The 24,005-nt window shown below is 43.2% G+C and overlaps 1 protein-coding gene across 1 annotated transcript in view; it reads left to right on the forward strand.

The window, feature by feature from the left end:
- Csmd1 (CUB and Sushi multiple domains 1) overlaps positions 1-24,005 on the forward strand; it is a 1,422,978-nt gene that overhangs the window by 1,291,314 nt on the left and 107,659 nt on the right. Inside the window, exons 38-41 of the mRNA XM_005366231.2 lie at positions 6,547-6,665; positions 10,166-10,235; positions 14,083-14,199; positions 20,538-20,747. Of these exons, the coding sequence (XP_005366288.1) occupies positions 6,547-6,665; positions 10,166-10,235; positions 14,083-14,199; positions 20,538-20,747 (516 nt within the window). The remainder of the gene's footprint in view (positions 1-6,546; positions 6,666-10,165; positions 10,236-14,082; positions 14,200-20,537; positions 20,748-24,005) is intronic.

Below are 24,005 nucleotides of genomic sequence, written 5' to 3' on the forward strand. Positions count from 1 at the left end.
GGCTTGGGATCCTGGGAGCCACTCTAGGTTCAAGGAAAAAGGAGGATTAGGGTTGGCAAATATCTACATTTTATTTGATTGTTTTCACTATTAATATAACACACTCTAGAGAGCCTCAACAAAAGCTTATCATGACTGTGGTTTCAGACAAAGCCTGGGCCTCTTGTTCAGAATCCCTGACGCTGCAGTAAGCGCACACGTGGGGAGATTTATTTTTGCGTAATTGAGGAAAAGTTCAAGTGTAGTGTGTGACATTTAACAACCCCATCTGAGTCTAATGGACTGGCTGTTCTGAACCAGCTGTCGCTCTAGTAAGCGTAAGTGGAGTGATTCCGGAACTGGTGATGGATATAGCTCCTCGGTAAAGACAGCTGGCAAGGCTGTATTTTTAGCAGTCTTCCCCTTTCATGCAGAAGTGTGACAAACTTAACCAGCATGCCCACCTGGTGGCCCCATGGAAAGTAGGGGTGTAGGGTGCTTCACTTTCTGCTGCACAGTGGGGACGTGTCCCGATGTCTGTCTTCGGCGACTGCAAAGTTGTGCATTTTGGTCCAGTTGTTAAAGTGTTGCTTGTCACCAAAGAACACCTGGTTTTCTAACATTAGTCCTTCAATCATAAAACACAGGAGTGGCAGGAAAAGTATTTTTTAGCTAATGACTGATATTCTTCAAGCCAAATTTATCACCCCTATATCCTCTATTAAGGGACAGATGTAGACTGCCCTGTCCCATGTCCCTTCATCACCGCTATGTGCTAATTGTTTGCACTGTGTGGTCACTGTGACACAACAACACAGGCTGGAGCTGAGACAACAGAAGTTTCTTTCTCACGATCCTGGAACTGGAAATCCAAGGTCAAGGCAATGGCGGCATCTTCTCCCTCTGAAGACCTACGTGTTGGGTTTGCAGGTTCTGCGCAGGGTTCTTAGTCTGCATTTCCTTCCTCCACTAGCACTGAGTCCATTGTGAGAATCAGTATGAGTTTGACCCAGCCCTGGTCCCTTTCTACAGGGCCCAATTTTAAGTCTCAACGGATGTTAAAATATCAACATGTGAATGTTAGAAGGACAGACATTCATCTCATAACAATAGGGAACAAGAGAGGAAGAGGAGGAGGAGATGAAAGAGAGAGAACAAGAACAAAGAGGAGGAAGAGGAGGACCTAATTGTTTCCATAGGTTCCTGATCTCAAACTGAGGAAGCTGATATAACGTCAATTGTAAATTCAACCTGAAAGTAGGGCATGGTGACGCTTTACTTACTGCAACTTGACTTTGGGTAGACGATTTTCACCTGGATAAATCACTAACCAAGGTTCCACAGATGAGGCTATTGGGCCAGTCAGGGCTTCCCAAGTGCTGTGCAGAAGCCTCCCTCCTGTGCTGCTAATGGTGTTGCACAAAGCATGTGTGTCCTGAGAACAAGCAAACCTTGGAAACGTGGAACTGAATACGATGGGAAATGTTCTGTTTTGCAGGATTACTCTGTGTAGTTAAAATGCTACTACACTCTGTGACTAAACCTCTAAACCTGTAAGTCAGCCTCAATTAAATATTTTCTTCATAAGAGTTGCCATCGCTATGGTGTCTCTTCACAACAATAGAAACCCTAATTAATATGGAGCTATCATTAATTATCAATGGAATGTCTATTTCATGATCAAAAATGCTGACAAAGATTCCATGAAAAGAATTTTTCAACAGGTGTGGTAATGTGTACTTGATATCCCAGCATTTGGAGGCTGAAACAGGAGGATTGAGAGTCCAGGCCAGACTCATCTACAATGACTGAACCTGCCTCAAAAAAAAGTATAACCAACTAATAAATTAGTGTTCACATCTACTTGTATTGTACAAGAAGATTACAGATGCTCTTTAATTATAGATGCTCTGTCCTTTCCAAGAATGTTATAGCCACAAGCCTTTGTCAGCTAAAGTTTCATCAATCTAAAGTGCATGTGATTCCCCTGACTGTGTACCAGTGCCCATCCTTCTGATTTGCTGGAAACTAGGAGATTCCCCTGACTGTGTACCAGTTGCCCGTCCTTCTGGTCTACTGGAAACTAGGAGCTGTGCAGCTTCACAAAAATTGTCTTACCCTGTATCACCAGCCCTGGGAAAAGATCAAAATTCAAAGTTTACAGTGTGGTTTCTACTCAATGCACACTGGTTGCTCCCTCATGAAGGTAAAAGTCCCTGTGTTGAAACACTGTCAGCAGGGACCGTCCGCATTTATCATAGAGCATAATTGACAGTGTACTTTTTTTTCTTTTTAAAATTAAAGGATAGCCTTTTGTTACGCATAGTGTAATGATGATCTCCCCACGTATTGAAATGGTGCATGCATGTGTAGTGTAAGTGTTTATGTCCTAGTTAGCTTTAATCCTCAATTTGACACAGCCTAGGGTCATCTGGGAGGAAAATGTCTGTTGAGGAATTACCTAGAGCAGATTGTCCTGTGGACATGTCCATGGGAATTTTCATAGTTGGTCACTGGTGTTGGATGGCCTAGCCTGCTGTGGGCAGCACCATTCCCTGGGCAGGTGGTCCTGGACTCTATAAGAGAGCGAGCTAAACGTGAGTCTGTAGCAACCTGCAAGCCTCACTCCTCTGTGGTTTCTGCTTCAGTTTCCTGCTTTGTTCTTACCCTGACTTCCCTCAGTGACAAACTAACCTTGAATTATGAGTCAAATAGTTCCCTTTCTCTTTAAGTTGCTTTTGGTCTGAGGGTTTTTAATCACAGCAACAGAATAAAACTAGAAGGTTGTACTTTGACTTCCCTCTGTCAAATGCTCCAGCTCTGAGGCTCTCCATTTAGAGCTGCCATTTTTGTTACCAGGGTCATTGTTGGTTAAAGCTTTTCAGTCAGAGCAGTGCGCTCCTGTTAACTCATTAATTGCCAAGACTAAAAGCCAAGCCAGTGGCAGTGAGAGAAAAGGCTTTGTTGAGAAAACTCCTTTGGAGTCATCCGGTTTGTACCTTCTGCAGAGGTTCGGGTTATCCTATTCTAAGTGTTTGATTTTAAAACACTGCCATGTGTTGTCCATAGTTTTCCCTTCTGAGAGTCAAGGGAACTCACTCTGGGTTTTTCTGTAGGTTTTGAAGAGCAGCCACAGTGTATTCCAGAGACCTGCTGTGCTATCTGCTCACCTCTGGGGCGAAGCATTCACATTTTATGATCAGCAGTAGGTCAAGTCATTAAACTCTACTTTTGGTCAAATTAGGATACTTATCTTTTTAATGGCTTTGTTTCATGGTCTTGGCTTCTACAGGCTAGATTCATGGGAGTTAAGAAACGTCCTTCCTACATTCTAAATCAAACTGAAAATTTATCTATTAGCACATTTTAATGTCAGAGTGAACAGAAAATATATTCATGGCCAATAAATTATAAAACATCATAATGTGTTTGCCACCCCCATCCACACAAACGGCCACGAGTTGTTCAGATTTATGGGGACAAGCCTCACCTTGTCCTCAAGAAGATCAAGGAACCTAGCTGTTCGTGGACCACCTTCCAATGAATTCCCTCTCTGGGTATTCCACACCATCACGCATGATGTTAGTTCTAAGCACACCATGATTAGATAGGGACAGAAAGTCTGTCAAAAATCGTGCAAATAGATTTCCAGTCTCCTCTTCCTAGATCTTGCTGCCTCTGGAACATTAGTGGAGAATTCTCCTATCGATCTGTTGTGTTTAAATTTGTCAACTTTTTAAAGATTAATATTTTATTTATCCCTTTTTGAGAGAAAGTACACTTATATAGCTAGTGGCCTCAAGCACTCCATACCCCTGCCTCATCCCCTTGAGTTCTGGCCTTCCAGGCATGTTCCAACACCATGCCCTGTTTACCCAGTCTTTAGGTTGTCCTTCAGTGTGTTTGGAGCTTCCTAAATAAACATACATTTGTCTCAGTGAGTAACTCAGACAGCTGTATGGATTCCTATCACTCCTGTGAGAGTTTACATTCTTAGTTTCTAACATGGACAACTGCATGGTGGTGCTGGGGGGGGGCATCTATCTACATTTCAAATACCATGGTCTCTGTGAACCACTCTCAGTTTCCCCATATGGTTCCCTGGCTGAAATGATGTCTTTGTGCTTTGAGATTAATTAGAAGACACATGCTACATTTCCTATGATGAGAAATATCGATGTTACCTTCTTCAGACGGTGATAAGGAATGAGAAAATGAAACCCAATTGATACGTGATAACTGCATATAAATCTGCATATAATAAAATATTATCAAATAGGAATAACACATTATACAGCTCGCAGAAAGAGAAGCAATCCAGCTATTGAGGTTTGATGTGACTCCTTGCCATTTTAATCTCAATAAATATTTACCAATTTAATCTCAGCAAATTTTTCTTCTTCATTTTGAACATTTTGTGTTATTGAAAACTTTGCTCGTGGCTCTGTCTTTTGAAAACCTGAATGATTCCAAAATGATACATGAGCGTAAATTATGCCTCTTAGGAGTCCAACTTTAATTAGATATTTTCTATAATATTTTATTAACTTTTTGAGTGAAGTTTTAAAAATGAAGCTACAGAGAGAGAGAGAGAGAGAGAGAGAGAGAGAGAGAGAGAGAGAGAGAGAGGGGGAGGTCTTGCTAATCTTTAGTGTGTAAGTTTTAAATGTAGCTGTGATATCCTATGCAATTGTCTTTTTATGTTTGGCAGTTTCATCTTCAATAACAAACCTTAAGTGGCTTAAAACCCATGTTAGAAATACAACCTATTGCAGTTTAATGCAAATTGTGTTTTATGCTTAAACAGAGCTATTTAGGGAACAATCTATTTCAGCCCAAGAAAGATTTGTGCCATAGCTCACGACTGCTGCCTGTCTCATAGAGAATGGCTGCACGCTGAGGTGTGGTGCATCCTGTCAAGTCCACGTCCCAGCCCAGACTCAATAGCTGGGGCTCAGGTAGCAGTCCCTCTTGGGAAAAATGACATTCCAGCTCTGTCTTCCTCTTGGGATAAGGAGAAGGGCACTGATCTCTGGGTGGTCTGGGATGCATGGCTTGCAGATTCAGATTCACAAAGTAGAAAAAGCATTTTGACATCTTGTGGAAGCCATGGACAGAGGCTACTCCATCTATTGGTATGGCTAGATCAACCACATACTTCTTTAAGGTTTTGGAGTGGTATCAGCTAGATGGCTCTTCTGGGAAGTAGAGTGGGGAGCATCTGTCTCGGTGCCTATGCTGAGCACAGACAGCACTTCCTTTAGTAGTGCATGCTCTTTCTAAGAGCTTTGTGTCTAGAGTAGGGGACCAGCCCCTGTACCCATATGAGCAAACCTGGGGAGGAGGCAGATCCATGTTGCCACTGATGTTGACCTTCAGGTCCATCATTGCCTTGTTATTGTTTGTGTATTTGTGTGTGTGAAGTCCTAAGGGATGATGCAGCACAGCTGGCCCAGTCTGGGTGGCTCTGCAGGTAGGAGAGCCAGTGGGTCTCTCATCATCACCATAGTGCAGGGGAGCCCAAGGATGGGATGGCCTACTGGACCATGTCACACAAGACTGTGCGACTCCAAATTAACTGGCACTCCCACCACCCACACTTCCTTCCTGTGTGACATGATGTGTTCCTGTCAAGTTCCAGAACACAAATAAAAGTCCCAGATGACAGGAAGGCTCTCCAGTCTCACCAGAGAAGCCCTTCTCCGCTTTCATGGAGCCCTGGAAGGATGGAGGCCAGAATTTATGTAGACAGCTCTGGGCTGGAAAGCCAGAGTCCTAATTAAATTAACACACATGCCATCATCTATGTTGCTCATACTCTACTGTCAGAATGCAACCATTTTATAAAACTCGAATCTTTTTGGTGAAAAAAAATTGCATGTTTTATTCAATGAAATACCATTCTTGTATATTTTCACTTTTCAGAATGATATGGCTGCTAAGTAATACTCAGAGTTAATTATTCTGATATTTGGTTTGGATTCCAATAGTATCTGATAGACTTCTATTGAAATCTGTGAGCAATTTAAATGAAGGGAAGGACCAGGTTACAACATTTTATGTCTGTAAATATTGGTCCTATTTATCCAAGATTGGACTACCCACGAGCTTCTTGTTTCTGGGGGTGAGGAACAGTGGAAGAGGAGAACAAATGTGTGCTTGTATGTCTTTTCCTAGAGAGCAGGAATTCCCAGATTTGCAGACTTGAAAAGTTTCCTCAGAGTGCCAGAGAGATGATAAGAGAGCATCACTCCAGGCTTTTCTGCAGCAGGAAATGGCCTTGGTTGCATTCGCATTCAAATTGGGGTGTTTGATGTTAAATATGAAACTGATATTTTTTTTTAATCTAAGAAAAACCCGAATCTCTTCCATGATGGAAATGAATCAAGGTACTATTAAAACTTATCTTGCAACTTAGATTTAATTCCCTTTGATCAAACAGCTAGGAGCGTGGTAAACCTTTGCTTGTCTCTACAGGAAGCGATGAGAAGCAAAGCTCCCACTAGGGATGCTAGAAGTGTTGTTGACATTCCCTGATCCCCAGCATCTGTCTTTGTGTCCTTCTAGCTGTGGGTCTGGCTGCGTGCCAGGAGCCTGTTCTCCCGAGCAATGGCATCAAGATAGGAGACCGGTACATGGTGAACGATGTGCTCTCCTTCCAGTGCGAGCCCGGGTACACCTTGCAGGTAGGCACCCCTGGGGCCATGAGGGAGGCTCAGCAGGCTCACCTCTGGTGTTCCTACCCCATGGGCATGCTCCAGGTCATATCCCTGCAGCCAGTGTGTTCCCCTGGCTCTGTGACTGAGCTACCAATGCAGATGATAAATCCACCATCGTCAGAGTCACGCTGTAAACACTGAAACCCCTCCGCAGACCTCACCACTGGGTTTCTCACAATTATTTGATTTCAAAATTGTGTGTTCTTCCCATATAATCATGCAGAGAAAAACTAAGAAACCAGACAGTATCAGAGTATCTGTAAACCCCCTTGGGGCTCCCAGTTATGGGATGTGCCGCTGGGCCTTGAGCATCAGCACATTTACGTTTCCCATGATTCCATTCAGTATTTTACCACCAGATACCTTGGGTATTCCCCAACAAAGAACCATTCTGTGATTTTTCAAGAAATTCTATAGACAAGTTCTGCTATAAATTTTTACAGCTTTTTTAAAAAACAAAATCATGTAGACATTTTCATAGACACATTATAAATGGGCAAACAGGTAGATGAATGTTTTTTCTATTGTAATGAAATAGACAATAGGGTCAAAACCACTCATGTTTGTACTCATCATACAATTAATACCACAAAGTAAATTCTCACATGTTTATCATGACATTGAATTTGATGTCTTCTTAAAGGCATATCTCTAAAATAAGCTCTGTGCCCAACTTCATTAAACAGATTAAGAATCAAGGAAAAGGTGGGATAATATGCAACGAAACAGTGTCACTGTATACAATTAATCTCTCTGCATATTTTTGGTAAACAATTATACCAAGTACCAGTGGACAGCACCTAGAAAAGGCTAGTTCAGGATTAAGACCAGCCATCAGTCCCCAAAAACCCCGTGACATGGGTCATGAGCTCTATGATTGGAGGAAAAGAAAGATCTATTGAATCCTCGGCGTGTTTCAGGACACGGAATATGTAGCTGTTGGCAGTATGAGGAAATGTTGTTATATAAGCAAATGACATGCAGTCACTTTCAGGAAAGCCAGACTATAGCTCACAGTCTTTGGATCTTGCCTGGTGCAGCATGAATCATGTGGACTCTGCATACAGTGGGTTGTACAAATTGAGCTTTTCCCCCAGAATTCTGTAGCTCAGTGACTGAAGCAGGCAGTTAAGCAGGGATGGGGAGACTAATCAGGGTGGTTCTTTGAGACAAGCATTATATATATATACTTGCGCTTGTTACAATTGAAAGAATTCTGGGTCCTGTGTCATGACTTCCGCATGCAGAGGCACCTTGGTCTACTTCCACATGCTTTTCTTGTGGTCTTTTTTCCCCTTGACTTTTGTTATAACTGACTAGAGCTACAGAAATGCAGTCTACTTTCCTCCCGTGAGATCAGCATTCAGAGCTGTGTCCTTTTCCGATGTCCATGCTCTTTTGTGTCGAAGATGTGATCTTGCAGCCTCTGTCAGCTTCCTCTTTAAAGTGATAGCTTAAGACCTCTTTCAAACAGGGATTTTCTGTAACAGAGGATTGATAATCTTCCTAGACAAGCGAGCCTGTGAACACACATCAGATTGCTTCTTAGCCTTGTTCATCACATCGAAGCCAAGCCATTGTCTTTATTGGGAATAGCACTGAGTCCAGAGTTCGGGAGCAGAGATATTTGCTAACATCTTGTAGATATTCATTAATAGTCACAAGAACAGAAGTAGATGCTGAGCTGCGTTTATTGCTAACACACCTTGGCTAGCGCACTACTTACTTCACACACATCGACCACATGCTGTCTGGCAGGGCACTGCTCCTAAGGCAGTTCTTGCAGAGACATCTATGCCAGACACACAGTGAGACCGGTAGATATTTGCAGAGGTGCCGCCAATAAATCCCGAATATCTGAGTGACCTCTGATACCTACCCAATGCAGCTGTGTTTTCATGCCGTCTTAAAACATAAAAATCCAAATATTACTCTTTGGGTAAAATCCTGATGATAAAACTCTCCAGGATCCGATTTTGTATTTGATCTATTACACAAATTTTGTTTGAAATCACTCATCCAAGATGTTTATGGTCCTGTCCATAGCAGAATCTGCTCTAGATTTGAAATAAATGACCGTTTTACTGGCAGTCTTCATAAATATCTGTAAAGGCTTTTGCACTTTATGCTTAACCATAACTCAGGAAGGAATTTATTAAATGTAATTTAATGGGTCACAGGATATATAAACACATTCACTTTGGCATCAGACTGTCCTACTGAAAAACACGGACTTTCAGCCGGGTGTGCCGGTGCATGCTTTCAGTCCTAACACTTTGGGGGACCAAGGCAGAGGAATTGTGAATATGAGGCCAGGGGGTAACGAAACAAACCTTGACTCAAAACCAAACCTTGTGTTAAAGACAATGGCTGGGCACACACTTGACAAACAAAGCTAAGAAACAAACACATTCTTCCTTTAGAACTATTTTTAAAATGCCAGGAAGAAGGAATATTGAAATCAGTTTTGTAGCAAAATAATTAGCTTTGGGAGTCAGCCACCTATCTTTGTTGACCCTAAATGCAAATGTATGCCTCTCGGGTCCTCAGTGAGAACAGTTTGGCCTCCATCACGTCAGTGCCACTTGCAGGTGGTAGATGAAATGTCTGAGATGAAGAGACATGACAAAGATGGTCACCAAGTCACAGGGAAAGAAAAGTAAAAACAGAACACAGCTGAAGGGGCTATCTAGGGCAGCAGTTCTCAACCTGTGGGTCTCGACTCCTTTGGGGTCAAACAACCTTTTCACAGGGGTCACCTAAGGCCATTCTGATGCATAACAGTAGAAGTTGCAGTTATGAAGTAGCAACAGAGATAATTGTATGGTTCAGAGTCACCACACCGTGAGGAACTGTATTAAAGGGTCTCAGCGTTAGCAAGATTGAGAGCCACTGGTCTGGAGCCTTCTGTTTAGAAAGAGTTTCAGCTCAGGTGTCCTCACCGATCTCTCCACTGCTGGTTGGTCTTTAGGAGGGGAAGTTCAAATTGAAAGTGGAAAATGAGGATTCATTTCACTACAGAGAGGCGGCAGCCATGACCTGCTTCCCAGTAGACCAGGCGGGGTTAGACAGACAGCGAACATGTGTGACTTGTGCAGAGTCAGGAAAGTTACCCCAAAATGTGCCGTCAGCAAATTCTAGCACACCACCCGTCCCTCTTGCCCCTCAAGCAAAATGCTGTGATGATGTTCTTGCTGGGGAGATAAGGCATCCTTTGCCCAGTTCCGTTTGTTCTCCTTAGGCATGATGAAAAGTCAACAGAAATGTTGCCTTTTTAGACAGTCAAGATTGTGTTAGTGAAAAGGATCACATCTGTGTTGATTGATTGATTGATCTTTCCAAATGGGACTCATGTACAATGGTCAGATTCACGGTTTTTAAATGTCCGGAGAAAAGTCCCCTTGCGGTTCATCCCTAAATACCGTGCTGCAGTTAACAAACAAGTTTTGTGGCTTTCTTCCCAACAGGGCCGCTCACACATTTCCTGCATGCCAGGGACTGTACGTCGCTGGAATTATCCTTCCCCCTTGTGTATTGGTAAGTACACCCTGCATAGCCTCGCTGAGTGACCCTTATTTGGCCAGCTTGCTTCCACCTGTGCCCTTCCATATCCCTCCCTCTGGAAGCACACACTGTCCCTTTCAAAGCACACACTATTATAGAGAGCACAGTGACATGGGTAGAGTCACAGGAGTGCACTGAGCACCTCCCTGTGGAATTAGAAGTTCAGCTTTTGGGGGAGTTTGGATCAGGCTACACAGGGAAGCTCTGAGTCTCCCAGCTCAAGGCACCAAACAGTTTAAATCCATGCCAAAATCCCCATTTATTAATCTATGAAGGAAGCTGGTAACAACTCTGACAGGCTGAATGGTTTTTCTGAACATGCTGCTAGCCTCCGGAAAAGCATGTTTGCAGAAGCAAAGCTCAGAATTACAAACAAGCCACTGACTCTCTAGAAGCTAGCATGTTTGTATTCCACATTGAAAAGCCCAGTGACGGCTGTGTGGAGATGCCCTTATCAGCACTGGACAGCCCCCTGCCTATTGAGTGAGAAGAACCTATGCTCGAGGCCCAAAGCATCCCAGTGCAAGTCACAGGGCATCCAGCCCCTGACCAGAGCCATAGGATCAGCTTCCCCAGAGTTTGGGGGTGACATCACCACCCTGAAGACACCACCAGTGTTTGTCTTCTGTTCCTGGCCTCAGCCCAGAGACTGTGCTCACTGTTCCAACGAGCCCCACCTCCTCTAGTTCTTTGGGCAGCTGGCACGACAGAGCCTGTGGTCAGCAGCAAATCCAGCAGCCCTGAGCAGTCACTATATAAAATTCTCTTAAGTTGTTTATTATGCAGTTTTTAAACATGACTTTTGATATTTTTTTTCCCATCCATCAGTCAGATAGTATGGAGGGGGATCAGGCGCTCTTGAGTTTGCAGTCAGCCTTTAGCATTGTGAACTCCCATTTCCCACATGTAGCAATTTCAGTTCTTTCGACTCAAGAGTGGAATTGACTCCCGGCCTGCATATTCAGCTGGGGGCCATTGTGTTTGCTCGGCGCTTTATAAAAAAAGGGTTTTATTTGAATTTGAATAACTAACTTACATTAGCAAGACATCTGACTTTTACATGTCCTCTAATGAGTTTTTTATATTAACAAATACTGATGTTACATCAACTTCTACAATTTTTGACAAGGTGCACAGAGAGCTCCCCCGTTGTCAAAACTCACACCTGACTGTGATGAGCCTTGGAGACGGACGGAAGAAATCAAAGCATTTTGTAGCTGGCAGCTCCAGGTTTATCTGAGCTGGCGGAATTAGGAGCAGGAGTAGTCTGTAGAGAGATAATATTTTGCTCACTGGCTTCCTAGAAGCCTCGTGTCCTAATTCCTTATAATCACAGAACTAATAGAGTCAAGGTACGTAAGCCACTTTCCCACTGAGGACCGGGCTCTGTTCTCAGAGCTTAACTAATACTGGTTGTTTTTAATATCTCATCAAGCCACGGAGGGACCAGGCAGTTTGCCAGGAGCCCCAGCAGAGTTAGAGTTCATACTGGGGCAGATGGAACTGGAAAGTTCTGGAACTGTGAGGTTCTCAACAGTCTGTGACCTGTGTCGTGGAATAAAAAAATGCATCTGTCGGTTCCAGAACATGAAAAACCTGCACAAAATAAAATATATAAATCCAGGAAAGTGCAAAGTCCCTGATATTCCATACCTGCTTTTAAAATCAGCGTTGGCTCGTAGGTCTCCACACAGGCTGCTGACTGAGCAGGAGTTGGCATGAGTGAGTTATGAGCAGGAGAGGGTTGGGGCAAAGGGAGTCAAAGAAACGCTAAGTAGCAGCTTCTACCTGGCCACGATGGAATATAGCAAGCCGGGGCTGGAGAGATGGCTCAGTGATTAAGAGTACTGGTGTCATCCAGAAGACCCGGGTTCAGTTCTGAGCACCAATACAGTGGCTACAACTCCAGTTGTAGTTCAAAAGTTCTAGCACCCTCTGGCCTCTGCTGTGCATATCAGCTACATACATGTTACATAGACATAAATACTGACAAAATACCCGTATGCATAAAACATTTTAACACAGCATGCTGACAATGGGGCTCTCTTGATATCTCAAAGCAAGGTAGATAGGCTCACACCTTTCGGGAGTTCTGGTTTGAAGCTCATCTGCTTGTTCTTTTTATATGTACGAGGCTGACCTGTACTGGTAGCTCTCACATCACTCAGAAGTCATCCTGTGCCTAGTATCTAGACACACATGGGATCCAGTACCTTGTCCCTGCCCTGTGTTGTATATCACTGAGGATGACGCCTGTCACCCCAGCTTGGTGCCAACTCCTGCTCAGGATGACTATGCCGATTCCTCCTCTGAAGGATGGAGGTTTCATTAATAGACGTCCATATTTCATGACACTGGATTTTTTTTTTTTTTAGTTATACTCTAAATTGAAAATTCCTTCTTAGAACTGTCGCCGTCATTGGACACTCATCTTTCTGTCTTTGTGGCCATTTTTCATTTGTCTACCCCGTGGGTGGACACCATCTCCACCCTCCTTTCAGCTAAAGGATCCTATGTGGAGAGGTGCTTTGGTGTAGCCCCCATACTGGCATGTCTTCAGCCCAGTGCAGGCCCAGACAGCACACCCAAGCAGCCTGCACTTCACACGTGATTCTCGCCCGCGGACAGCTCCCTGCTGGGCTGCTCTCTAAGTTACAGACATGCCGATTTCATCTGAGCTGGTGTCTAGAATCATAACTCATCACAGAAGAGCCTTAAGAATCTTTAAGTTCTTAAGGTTATTTCTTGAATATGCAGAACGTTTAAACCCAGGTCACACAGTGGCTGTCTTGAGCAACTAACCACAGTCACCAGGGCTGGCTTTCACATATTTCCTCCCAGGAAATGTGCCCTTGTTGGTTATCTAACCTTGATGATTGAAAATAGTTTGAAAATTAAAAGATCCTACAGTGCATGATTGGGGCTCTCTGGCAGAGGCTTCTGAAAACAGGAACTGAGTGCTTATAATAAGAGAAATTTTTTTTGTACCTTGTCCTCTAGAAAAGACGTGACACCATTTGCCTCATTAGTCGAAAAGACACGGAATTGTCTTTTTAGCCTGTCACAAATGGTCAACCCCTAGGGCTCCTGGTGAACCAGCCTTGTGGCTAATGTAAACAGATGTTCATATTGTTATAAAATCAGCCGTGGCTCTTTGCTGGCAGACATCAGACACGGTAGCACGGTGTGTGCATAATTAAAACACAGGGACTTTCTGTATTCACGACTTGGAACTGTCTGAGATTGAGTGGTTGCGGGGAGCTACATTCTCCAATGCAAGGGACTCTGAGGTCGGGGCTACCGAGGACGCTGGGACCCTAGAACCAGGCAGAGCTGGAGCATCCTGGAGAAGAGGGAGGTTTTCCTGCTTGTAAACCTTCAAGCCAATTTCTCATTCTGTTGACATGTTCCATCTGTCATGGGGGTGGTCACATGAATACCAGTCTTTATGACTGCCTGGAGGCTTCAGGAATGTTGCTCATTTGTTTCCACACAGTAGGAGCCCAAGTGAACAATCAGTGCTAGATAGCGATGCCACCACAAGCAAGAGCTGAAAAGCCGAAGTCAACCTGTCGCCTGTTTGCAATGCACTGTTGAGCCAGCTGACCTTTGCTGAGAGCCTGTAGTGCCAGAAGGCACGTGGAGAAGAATCTGTATCCCCAAGTATCCCACAGAGAGGAGGGAAGCTGGGCCCCCAGTAACCTAGACAGCACCCTGTGGGCTTTCTCTTTCCCAGTGTGGTCCAATAAGCTGTGTTAGATTTGGGTATCCTTGCTGAACACAAAACACTAGGAGACTCCTGTTATCTTCTGTTTAACAGCCACCTGTGGAGGGACGCTGACCAGCATGAGTGGAGTGATCCTGAGCCCAGGGTTCCCAGGCTCGTACCCCAACAACTTGGACTGCACCTGGAAAATATCGCTGCCCATTGGCTATGGTGAGTGAGCCAGGAATCGTTCCATCTGGCAGAGTCTCCCCAAGGGACTGATGTGTAATGATCCATTGACTAAACCATGTCTTTAATTGACAGGAGATAACAGATTTAAGTAGAGCCTTGACACAGTAACATTGAGAGCATGAGGTTATTCTCAAACATCCATTCGGCCATGTGGGTCTCATCGAGGCAAATTTAATTAGCCCAACGATGCCTTGTCATGGCAGATCTAAGTCAGCAGTTTCTTCCTTTACATCTCTGCCTGTTCCTGTCCAGTTCTGGCATTCAGGTGTGGTGACTCTCTGGAAATTTTTAGGGGTTTCTTATTATGACTCATACTAAATGAAATATAACACATAACTTGGAAATCCAGCATCTTTTTAGCTTTTTGGTTACACATTATGATTGTACTACAATCATATATTATGAATATATTGCTTATTTTGAGTATTGGTTTGTGAAATTTTAGAATGTATTTATCTATTAATTTTCAGGTTATCTGCTTTAGAAAAAAATGTAATTTTGTTAAGAACACTAAGCTCTTCTTTTGTCCTGACTTCAGAAGCACGTGATCTTTGTGAAAGTCTCTCGTTTTCTTACTAGTCAGTCTTTACGGATCTTGTGCCTTTGTTCTCACTGTAGCCACTTTCTCTGGGCTGCCAGCTGCTCCTCTCTTTCCTTGAAAGCCAAGTGTGTACCAATGGAGGGACTCAAAGGATATCCCAGGTACTAGTCACTTGGCCTCTAGATACCAGACACTTAGTTTATAGTGAAGAATGACCAGAAGTTCTATATAAATCATGGTCTTAGACAATCAAGGAGAGGAATGACCAGAAGTTATAGATAAATTATTGTTCTAGAAGATCATGGAGTTTTCAAAGCATTTCCTTGAAGAGATATGCCCATGACAGCTGTATATACAGAGAAAACTGTAGAGAGGACATAACTGGCCAACTTGCCGATAAGAGAAGACTGGAGACCTGCGGAGGAACAAAGACCCTGCCTGGCTTGGCCAGGTAAATGGTAACAATGCTGTCAGCTAACATTTGGTAAGGGGGGGGGGCGCTTATCAAACCAGCCCAAGAGCGCCAGTCCATGAAGTCTTGACCCAGGACTTTTTAGGAACCATAAAAAAAAGTCATATGGCAGAAGACAGGGAGGAAAATAAAGCCCATGGCAAAGAGTTGAGTGATTTTTCCCTGGAAGATATCACTCTATAGATAGGGCATTGATGGTAGATCGAAGAAACAATTCCACCTAGTTCTAACTGTGTGAATCAGGGAGTTGTGGGTCACTTATGGGCTTATGATTGAGGAGTTACTTCCAGATGTCTCAGGCATGCTAGATCACCAAAAGTTCCATCACAGCGTGGACAGCAGCTCCTGAACAACTTACAGGCAATTTCGTCACTCGGAGGCCTCCTGTCCATAGCAGTTACTGCTTATGTATAAAATCTTGTGGAGGGTCTATATGAATCTTGTAATTTCAGGAACTTCCTGAGACTTCTGAGTTTTATTTCCTTTGGGAGCCTTGTAAATTTTATTTTCTTCAAGAGTCTTAAACAACCTTGTACCTCCCTCCAGCAAGGCATATTTTTATTTAGAGAACAACACCCTACCCTTTTTCTAGGTCTTGTATCTTTTTGTTCCTTTCTGGGCATCTTTGTCTGAGCCTTGGATAGGAGGATTAGATGGTGTAAATGCCTGTTATACTGCTATATCAGGATATAGCAGGAGTTTGACCAGGTGTGTCTAGCACACCTCTCATTATATACAGGAGATCCCTTACCTAAATAATTGAAGCTGACAGCAATAGTAAACTTATGTGCAGACATGAATGATTAGAAGGCAACTCGATTGACTAATCACATCCATTTCATGAGCAATAGCAATTGCTTCTGCACTGAAGCCTGTGATCTCCCAGGCCTGACTTCCAGTTCCAGATCTAAATGTCCTTATGTGGGGAAGGCCTTCAGTTCAATTGGAAAGCAGCTGATATCCATGGCAGCTGTGCCGTGAGCGTACCAGCGGGCACACCTTGGCTGGTATGTTGCTGCTGTAACATGCAGTCCCGTAACCAAGCAGGACAGTTAGTGACAATTCTCTCCCAGCATCTCATGTGGCATTTTGCAGCACTGTGAAAGCCAGCCAACGAGGAGAGAGTTTCCAGTTCAGTCACAGTCTGATGTCCCTATGTCCTGAAGCTAAGCCATGCAAGGGTCTTCAGCAACACCAATTTCTCATCTAGTTCTGGCGTGCAACCAGCAGCAGTGGGAATAGCTTTATGACTTAGGAGGCCTCATGAGTCTCCTTAGTCAAAAACATACAAGTTTGTAGCCCAATGCTAAACACGAGCATTTTCATCCAACAATCATGGTTTCTTGGAGTACCTTTTCCTAACCACAGTGTCTTCATGTTCTTTAAGATGTTTTTACAAACCTGTAAGAAACTCAAAGTTTAGTGTTATGTAATGGTGACTTTACTTTTCTACCTCTTATACCTGGCCTAGACGGGGCATCAAGGACCATTTAAGTGACCTCTGTGTCAGCAGCCACCTTCTTCATATTTGGGGGCTATTTTCTTCTTTTTCATTGATATAGGCTTCTGTGTGTTCTGCTTTGGTAAAGTGGAATCTGCTTAGAATCTCTGGGTCTGTCTTCTTGACTAGATCTAAAGGTGCAGTTAAGAGAAATGTCGATCCAGAGTCAGTGAGCTCTCACTAGCTCAAGTCAGTTGTCTCTGTGGGTATCCCCACCATGGTCTTGACCCCTTTGCTGGTATTCTCACTCCTCTCTCTCTCTCTTGGACTGGTGTCTGGAAGCTCAGCCCAGTGCTTAGCTGTGGATCTCTGCATCTGCTTTCATGAGTTGCTGGATGAAGGTTCTATGATGACATTTAAGGTAGTCATCCATCTGATTACAGGGGAAGGCCAGTTCAGGCACCTTCTCACTATTGCTTAGTACCTTAGCTGGGGTCATCCTTGTTGATTCCTGGGAATTTCTCTGGTGCCAGATTTCACACTATTCCCTTAATGGCTCCCACAATCAAGATATCTCTTCCCTTGCTCTCCCTCTCTGTCCTTTCCCCATCTGGAACATCTCATTCCCTCATATTCTCATCCCCCCCTCGTCTCTCCTCCCCCTCCTTTTCTGCCCTCCCTTCTCCCCACCCCCAGGCCCCCAATTTTCTCAGAAAATCTTGCCTACTTCTCTTGGGAAACCTGCATAGGACCAAACTAAGCCCTCTGAATGTAGGTGACAGATGTGTGATTGGGGCAGTCTTTGTGACCACTGGCAGCGGGACCAGGATTTATTCCTACTGCTTGAAAAAGATTTTTGGAGCCCATTCTTTTTGGAGGGATACCTTGCTCAGTCTAAATATAGATGGGAGGGCTTTGGTCCAGCCTCAAAGTGATATGTCAGACTTTGTTGATCCCCCATGGGAAGCCTTACCCTCTCTGAGGAGTGGTGGGGGTGGGGTGGAGGAAGGTGGGGGGAGTGGGAGGGAGGAGAGAAGGGAGTAGGACTAGGATAGATATGTAAAATGAGAAATGATCATTTTAAAAATAAATTAATTAATAAAAAGAGAAATGTCATCTAGCTATTCTATTGGGTTTTTTGTTTTGTTTTTTTTTCCTTTTTATCATGACTATTTTCTTCATAAACCACTGTGCGATAATTCCACAAAATAATATCCTAAATTACAAAGTGCTTGGACCATCTGTTACAATGAGGCAAGTATAAATGGTCTTTTAGATGGTTTGCTATTCACATAGCAGATAAGTTAATACTTATAAATTCCATCGGCTGAAAATGAGGGCTTTGCTCCAAAGTCAGGACCACATTAAAGTTTGGTCAGGGTTGGAAGGCAAATCCTTTATGCAGTGGACTCCACATTGGCACTTGATCTTCAAAGCATCACTGCAACCAGATGAAAGTGTGCTGTGTAAATTTCAGCAGGGCTGGTCTTCGATTGCCTTTCTTGTTATATTCATAGAGTTTTAGAATATTCTGGGAGATAATAAAAGGATATCTAGGCTGTGTTTGTTCTAATCCCTTCAGTTGGGCTCTGTAATGTCAAACTGGAAGAGGTTTGTTAGAAATTAGATAGCAATGCGATCCTACTTTAAGCCAGATTAGAGCCAAGCTCTGTTTCGTTTGCTGATAGGTATTAGGTGATGTGATGTGTGTCTGGATACTTTATCCCTCTTAAAATGGTAATTTTGCTCACAATATCGTAATTGTCGTGATTCTACTTCCTTTTCAAGTTTAATTCCATGGCAGTAAGAAAACCTCCCTTTCTCTACCCTCTGCTGTTTAGACGTTGGCCGTCTTCCATGTGGTTGGCGCTTGGTGTGGCTGTCGCCTTTGAATTTCTTCTAAATTGTTGTATCCCAGAACAACAGACTGGGCATTCCTTACCTGCCTCCTAGTGAGAGAGTTGTGTGTCTGCCAAGATGATGTAAAACGAAGCCAACACTTACTTGGAAATTTTCAAATTTTGGCTTACTAGTTGAAGATACTTCTTTCTCTTCTAACTTTTGTCCCTCTAGCCTCTAAAAAAGTTTCATGTCTGCTACTTTCTCTCATTCTTCCTCCTTTGAACCAGTTTGAACAAATTTAATAGAAACTCACTTCCTCCAAGAAGTAGCAGATGCCCTTGACTCATGAGGTGATGAGCTGTGGTCTCACTTACGTCGCACCACAGGAAGCAAAGACTGCACCAGTCTGAGCTGAATGCAAACCTCACTGTTACCTTCCTGGTGTCACAGTGGTCATAGCATCTGACACTGTGGAGTCTCTGTGGTTCACCTGTTAAATTATAATGGCAGTAAGTGTCACCCCACTTAGTGGTTTTAAGAGGGAAGTTGGCAAATGGGATTCTCACAGGGTAGTTGACCTAATGCTAAGCCAATCAGAAGGACAACAGTTTAATGTGTGTCCCTCCTGCCAATTTTCCTTGTAAAACTTTAAATTTACAGAACCATTTAGTTCTTTCTTCCCCACAGCTCCTTCCTTAGCTCTTCTTTGTAGTTTTTCACTCACCTGACTTTTTATTACCTCCTTCCTTGTATGTGTGCCATTTTCCCTATATCTACTCTGAGTTAGGATAGCTCGTGTAAGCACTGGATTTAATTTTTTAACATAGGACATAATGTACTCAATAAAAAAAATCACTCCTTACCATCAAAATAAAGAGAGAATAGGGTATAACGCAATAAAAGACACTGGTCTAGCATGTAGGAGACCCTGAGTTTCCTCTCTAGAACTGCATTAGGGGAATGGGAACAAAACGATGAGAAAGTAATTTTTATTGTATTATTAATATCAACAGCATAGATTCCATTGCCAAATTCAATCATGGATTTATTCAAACACTAATGTCATTTAGGGTTCTGTTTTAAATATTCAAACACATTAAACCAGTTTAGAGCCAGCATTCAAACATCCAAAGGCCATGTAGCACAGAAAAAGACTCTAAACTGTCTTGATTGGGGCTTTCTTCTACATTATCGGCCATAACTTATCTATAAAAATCAATGAGGACAATATCCCGATATACTGAGCTGAGCCAATCTGTTATATTTTGAACTTGACCTTGATCTTGAGATTCACATTGACCATTATCAGACTGGGTTTCTTGGGAGCCTCTGTAACTTGCTTTGTGTGTTAAACATAATCCCTGCTTATCCACAAAATCTTTTATGCAATAGTATAATAACCCAGTTATAAGAATGAACCTCCAAAAACTCAGTACATTCATTTTTTTGTGTTTGTGTACCTATGTACATGTGTGTGCTCACATGCCATTCCATATGTGTGGAGGTCATAGGACACTTTATAGGAGTTGGTTCTTTCCTTCCATGTGGATCTCAGGGACTGAACATATGTCATCAGGCTTAGAAACAAGTACTATTAACCAATGGTTCATCTTGAAGACCCTAGAATATGTTTTAAAGTTTGTTTTGTGCTTTTAATTTAGTGTTGACTTCTTTGATAAAATCATGATTAACATGTAAATGATGTCTTGTATGATTCCAGCCTGTGTTTGGGTTATAATCATTTCTGCAATGACAAGTCCTTCAATTTCCATTCTAAGAATGATATCTGTGTATCTCTGGGATACACAGTACTCATACTTCACAGAATCTGACATGTGGATATGAATTCTGGAGACAAAGATCACACAGAGTTAGGCTAAGCCAAGGGATGTCTTGAAGATACAGTGTTTCTTCCACCATGCCTCTTCTTTTTTATAGAAATGAAGTGATCATCCCCTTAATCAGCCATGATCTTGGATACATTATCATGGACTTTCTGAAGCTTTTATTTTCTCTCATAGGTGCACACATCCAGTTTCTGAATTTCTCAACTGAAGCCAACCATGACTACCTGGAGATCCAGAATGGCCCCTACCCCAGCAGTCCAATGATGGGCCAGTTCAGCGGCCCTGACCTGCCTGCATCGCTGCTGAGCACCACACATGAAACCCTCATCCGTTTCTATAGTGACCACTCACAGAACCGGCAAGGATTTAAACTCAGTTACCAAGGTAAGCAACAAAACATACGACTCTATAGATGTTTCTTTTAATGCTACACTTAGTACTGCATTTAATCCTAAATCTCCCTGATTGGTTAGAGCCTTGTACAGCCAAATTGATTCCCAGAGCATGTGGGTCTCTGATTTATGGGATCCTGACAGTCCTGGTGACCAAGTGTGAAGGCATGACTAGCTTTGCTGATAGTCTAAAATCATTTGGGATGGAAATTTCATGGGTCTAATCTTTGTTGCCATGGCTGTTGGATAAGACTGTGTCCCTGAGCAACTTCAGGAGAAGTATCTTACTTTAAGTCTCTTAGATTTAGGATGGTTTTTATTACTGAGTGAGAACTAGGCTAAAGCAATAGATATCCTGGGTCTTCTCAAAGTTCAGAATCAATTGCCTGTGCATATGTCTAATAAACAATCTACCAGAAAGAACAGTATAGAAGAGTGGTGGCCACTGAGTATCGGCTCCATGCTCCAGGATAGCCTGGTATCTGGCTGATGCTGGTCCCCAGTCAGTGTAGCACATAAATATTTTATTAGGTTAGTGTTCCTTCCACAGTGCTAAAGGACATGCATTCTTCTCTCTGTGCTCTTTAGGGAGGTTCAGGCACTATGGAGGTCTCTTCTTTATGTTGGGTCCTGTCTTCCTTACTGCTCGTTAAAGGAAATCTACTTCAGTTCTTACCCATTGCAAATAGTGCAAACTGCTCTGTCTCTCCAACCTGCGCCAGTGCAGGGTCTGGCATGGATGCTGTGTGTCCCGCCTTGGCAATGTTTGGTTTCATAGTGGGTTTCTTTCTGGACTTTGGTTTTAAAAGTAGCAGTTTATAGGGGAAGTTGGGATTCCCTGTTTGGATTCTTCTTCTCATTGATAATTAGAAAAGGGAATCTGAAGGAAGCTTGGTGATAATTTTCTTAGGGTTTAAAAGAGAAACAGTAGAGTAGGTAAACTGTAAGTATTGTCAGCTGCCAGGAAGCAGAAGAGAGAGAAAGCTGTGTTCCTTAAAATCAGCCAAGGGGTGGAATGGGAGGAGCCCCAGAGAAGAGTGAGCACCTGTGCAAGCAGACCTAGACTTTGGAAAGAGAAGAAAATTTAAAAAGAAATGGTCCAATTTTAAGTAACTCAGAAAAGCAGGCAAGCTTTACATAAAAGATACAAGTGGGTCCATCAGCAACATCGCTGAAAAAGGGGTTACCGGGAAGAATTGGTTCATTTTCTCATTAAAGGGATAATTATTCCTCCCATCTTGTTGGCCTGGATTTACATGAACCAGCCGTCCTGAAGGGAAGTCTCTTTGCCCATGACTGAGAGACCCAGCTTGATTAACTCTTAGTTTGGTTTCATGGCTATGGGGGAAAACAGTGGAAAGTAATGTTTTAATCTGGAGAGTGGATCAGAATGTAATACCTCCACCCAGAGCCAGAAGGAGATTTCAATCTTTTGACCAGAATCCAGTTCTAATGTGGTTCACTGAAAACCATTAGTGTCTCGACTGCATTTCTCTGCCGTACTCTGGCAGGTTGCCCCCTGGTAAGGGTGATCATGTAGAAGACACAAACCCAGATCTCCTTTCTAGCATCCCTGACCTCTTCCCGGAGCAGAGCCAAAGACTTTGACTTAAACACTTCCGGAATCTCAGGCAAGAATTGGGGGAGTGAGTCCGTGGTTAAGAGCACTGACTGCTGTTGCAAAGAACCAAGTTTCAGTTCCAAGTGCCCTCTTTGCAGCTCAAGACTATCTGAAATTTCAGTTCTAGGGGACCAGCGGCCTTTAAAATGCACTTTTTAAATTTATTGCAAGGGAGGCCCATGGCTAGCACACATACATGGAGGATAAGGATGGCTGCAGGAGCTGTTTTGCTCGTTCCCCTGTGTATGTTTCAGATCTAGAGTTCAGGTCACAAGCCGCATCAGCATCTAGTGACTTTACATAATGAACAATTTTGTCATGTCAGTGACTCTCCCACTTTGAGGCAGGGACTCAGTATATAGACCAAGCTGGCTTTGAACTTGGAGAGATTTACCTGCCTATGACTTCTAAGTGATGGGATTAAAGTTGTGTGCCACCATGCCCAGTCCCATATATATGAATGTGTGTGTACATATATATATATAATTTATTTTACATACCAACAAGTTTCTCCTCCCTCCTCTCCTCCTGTCCTGTCCCCTTTTCTATCAACCCCCCCAACCACTCCTCCTCCATCTTCAGAAAGGATCTAGTCCCTTTTTAAAAACAGATCTTATGATTGCTCCTTATTTATTGGATTCTAAAAAGTGATTTGATCATCAGAATTTACATAGAACGTAACTTTTTGCCATGAGTTTCCTCCTGCAAATTACAAAAGAGATGTGGGAACGTCCATCCGAAGAGGATCATTGAGGAGAACATAACCTTGCATTTGAAGTTCTTCCATAAGGTGCAGATTAAAAGCTGACCTCGTCTGCAGCTCTGCGCTGCTGGAAAGACGCCCACTGAAAACACGGTAGCTGTCCATCCTAAAGGACAGGGTCACAGTACTACAGATGAACGGCTCCCTTCCTGAGCCGACGGGCCCTTTAGTTTGGGCAGCATCAGTATGGAGTCTTTTAAGCTAGCGTCACTAAGCATGATTTTAATATCTGAGCCTATAAGGAAGTGGCTACATAGATGTGTCTCAAACCATTGGCCAACTCCAGCGGATGCAGCACTTTTGAGGTATCTCTCTTCTTGAGTCCTTTGATTGTGTATCCTTGAAACTGTGAGACCTCAAATACAGAGTCCCAACCTAGTATTGCTTTCCAAACTACTTCATCTCATAGAATCTTACTGCTTGCTTGATTATTTTTGGTCACTCCCAGGTCTCTAATAAGTATCTTAATCTAAGCTTCAGGACTTGTAACCAAGTTAACCCCAGGTGAAGCCTATGCGGGAACCACCCAGACAAGGGGTCACATGTTGTTATGGTTTATGATTTAGTCATTGCCAGTGTCGATGTCACAGCTAGATGTCAGCAGTTCAAGAGGTACCCATGAGTCAGCTTTCCCTTCTTGCATATTAAAATTTGGAAATACCTCCCTGGATAAGATACTGGGGTTCAGTGACAGCTCTCCACTTTTTAGCAGAGGCAGGCCAGTAGGCAGGCTCTGACTCCCGAACCTGTACTCAGTGGTATCACCTGTGTGGCCTTCTGGAATCTGGACCTGCGAACACTCTTGAAGGACCACCATTCAGGCACCTAGTTGGATGAGCAAACATTTTATCCACTTGGCACTTGGC

This window comes from Microtus ochrogaster, unplaced genomic scaffold (genome assembly GCF_000317375.1).
Source record: "Microtus ochrogaster isolate Prairie Vole_2 unplaced genomic scaffold, MicOch1.0 UNK7, whole genome shotgun sequence".
NCBI lineage: Eukaryota > Metazoa > Chordata > Mammalia > Rodentia > Cricetidae > Microtus > Microtus ochrogaster.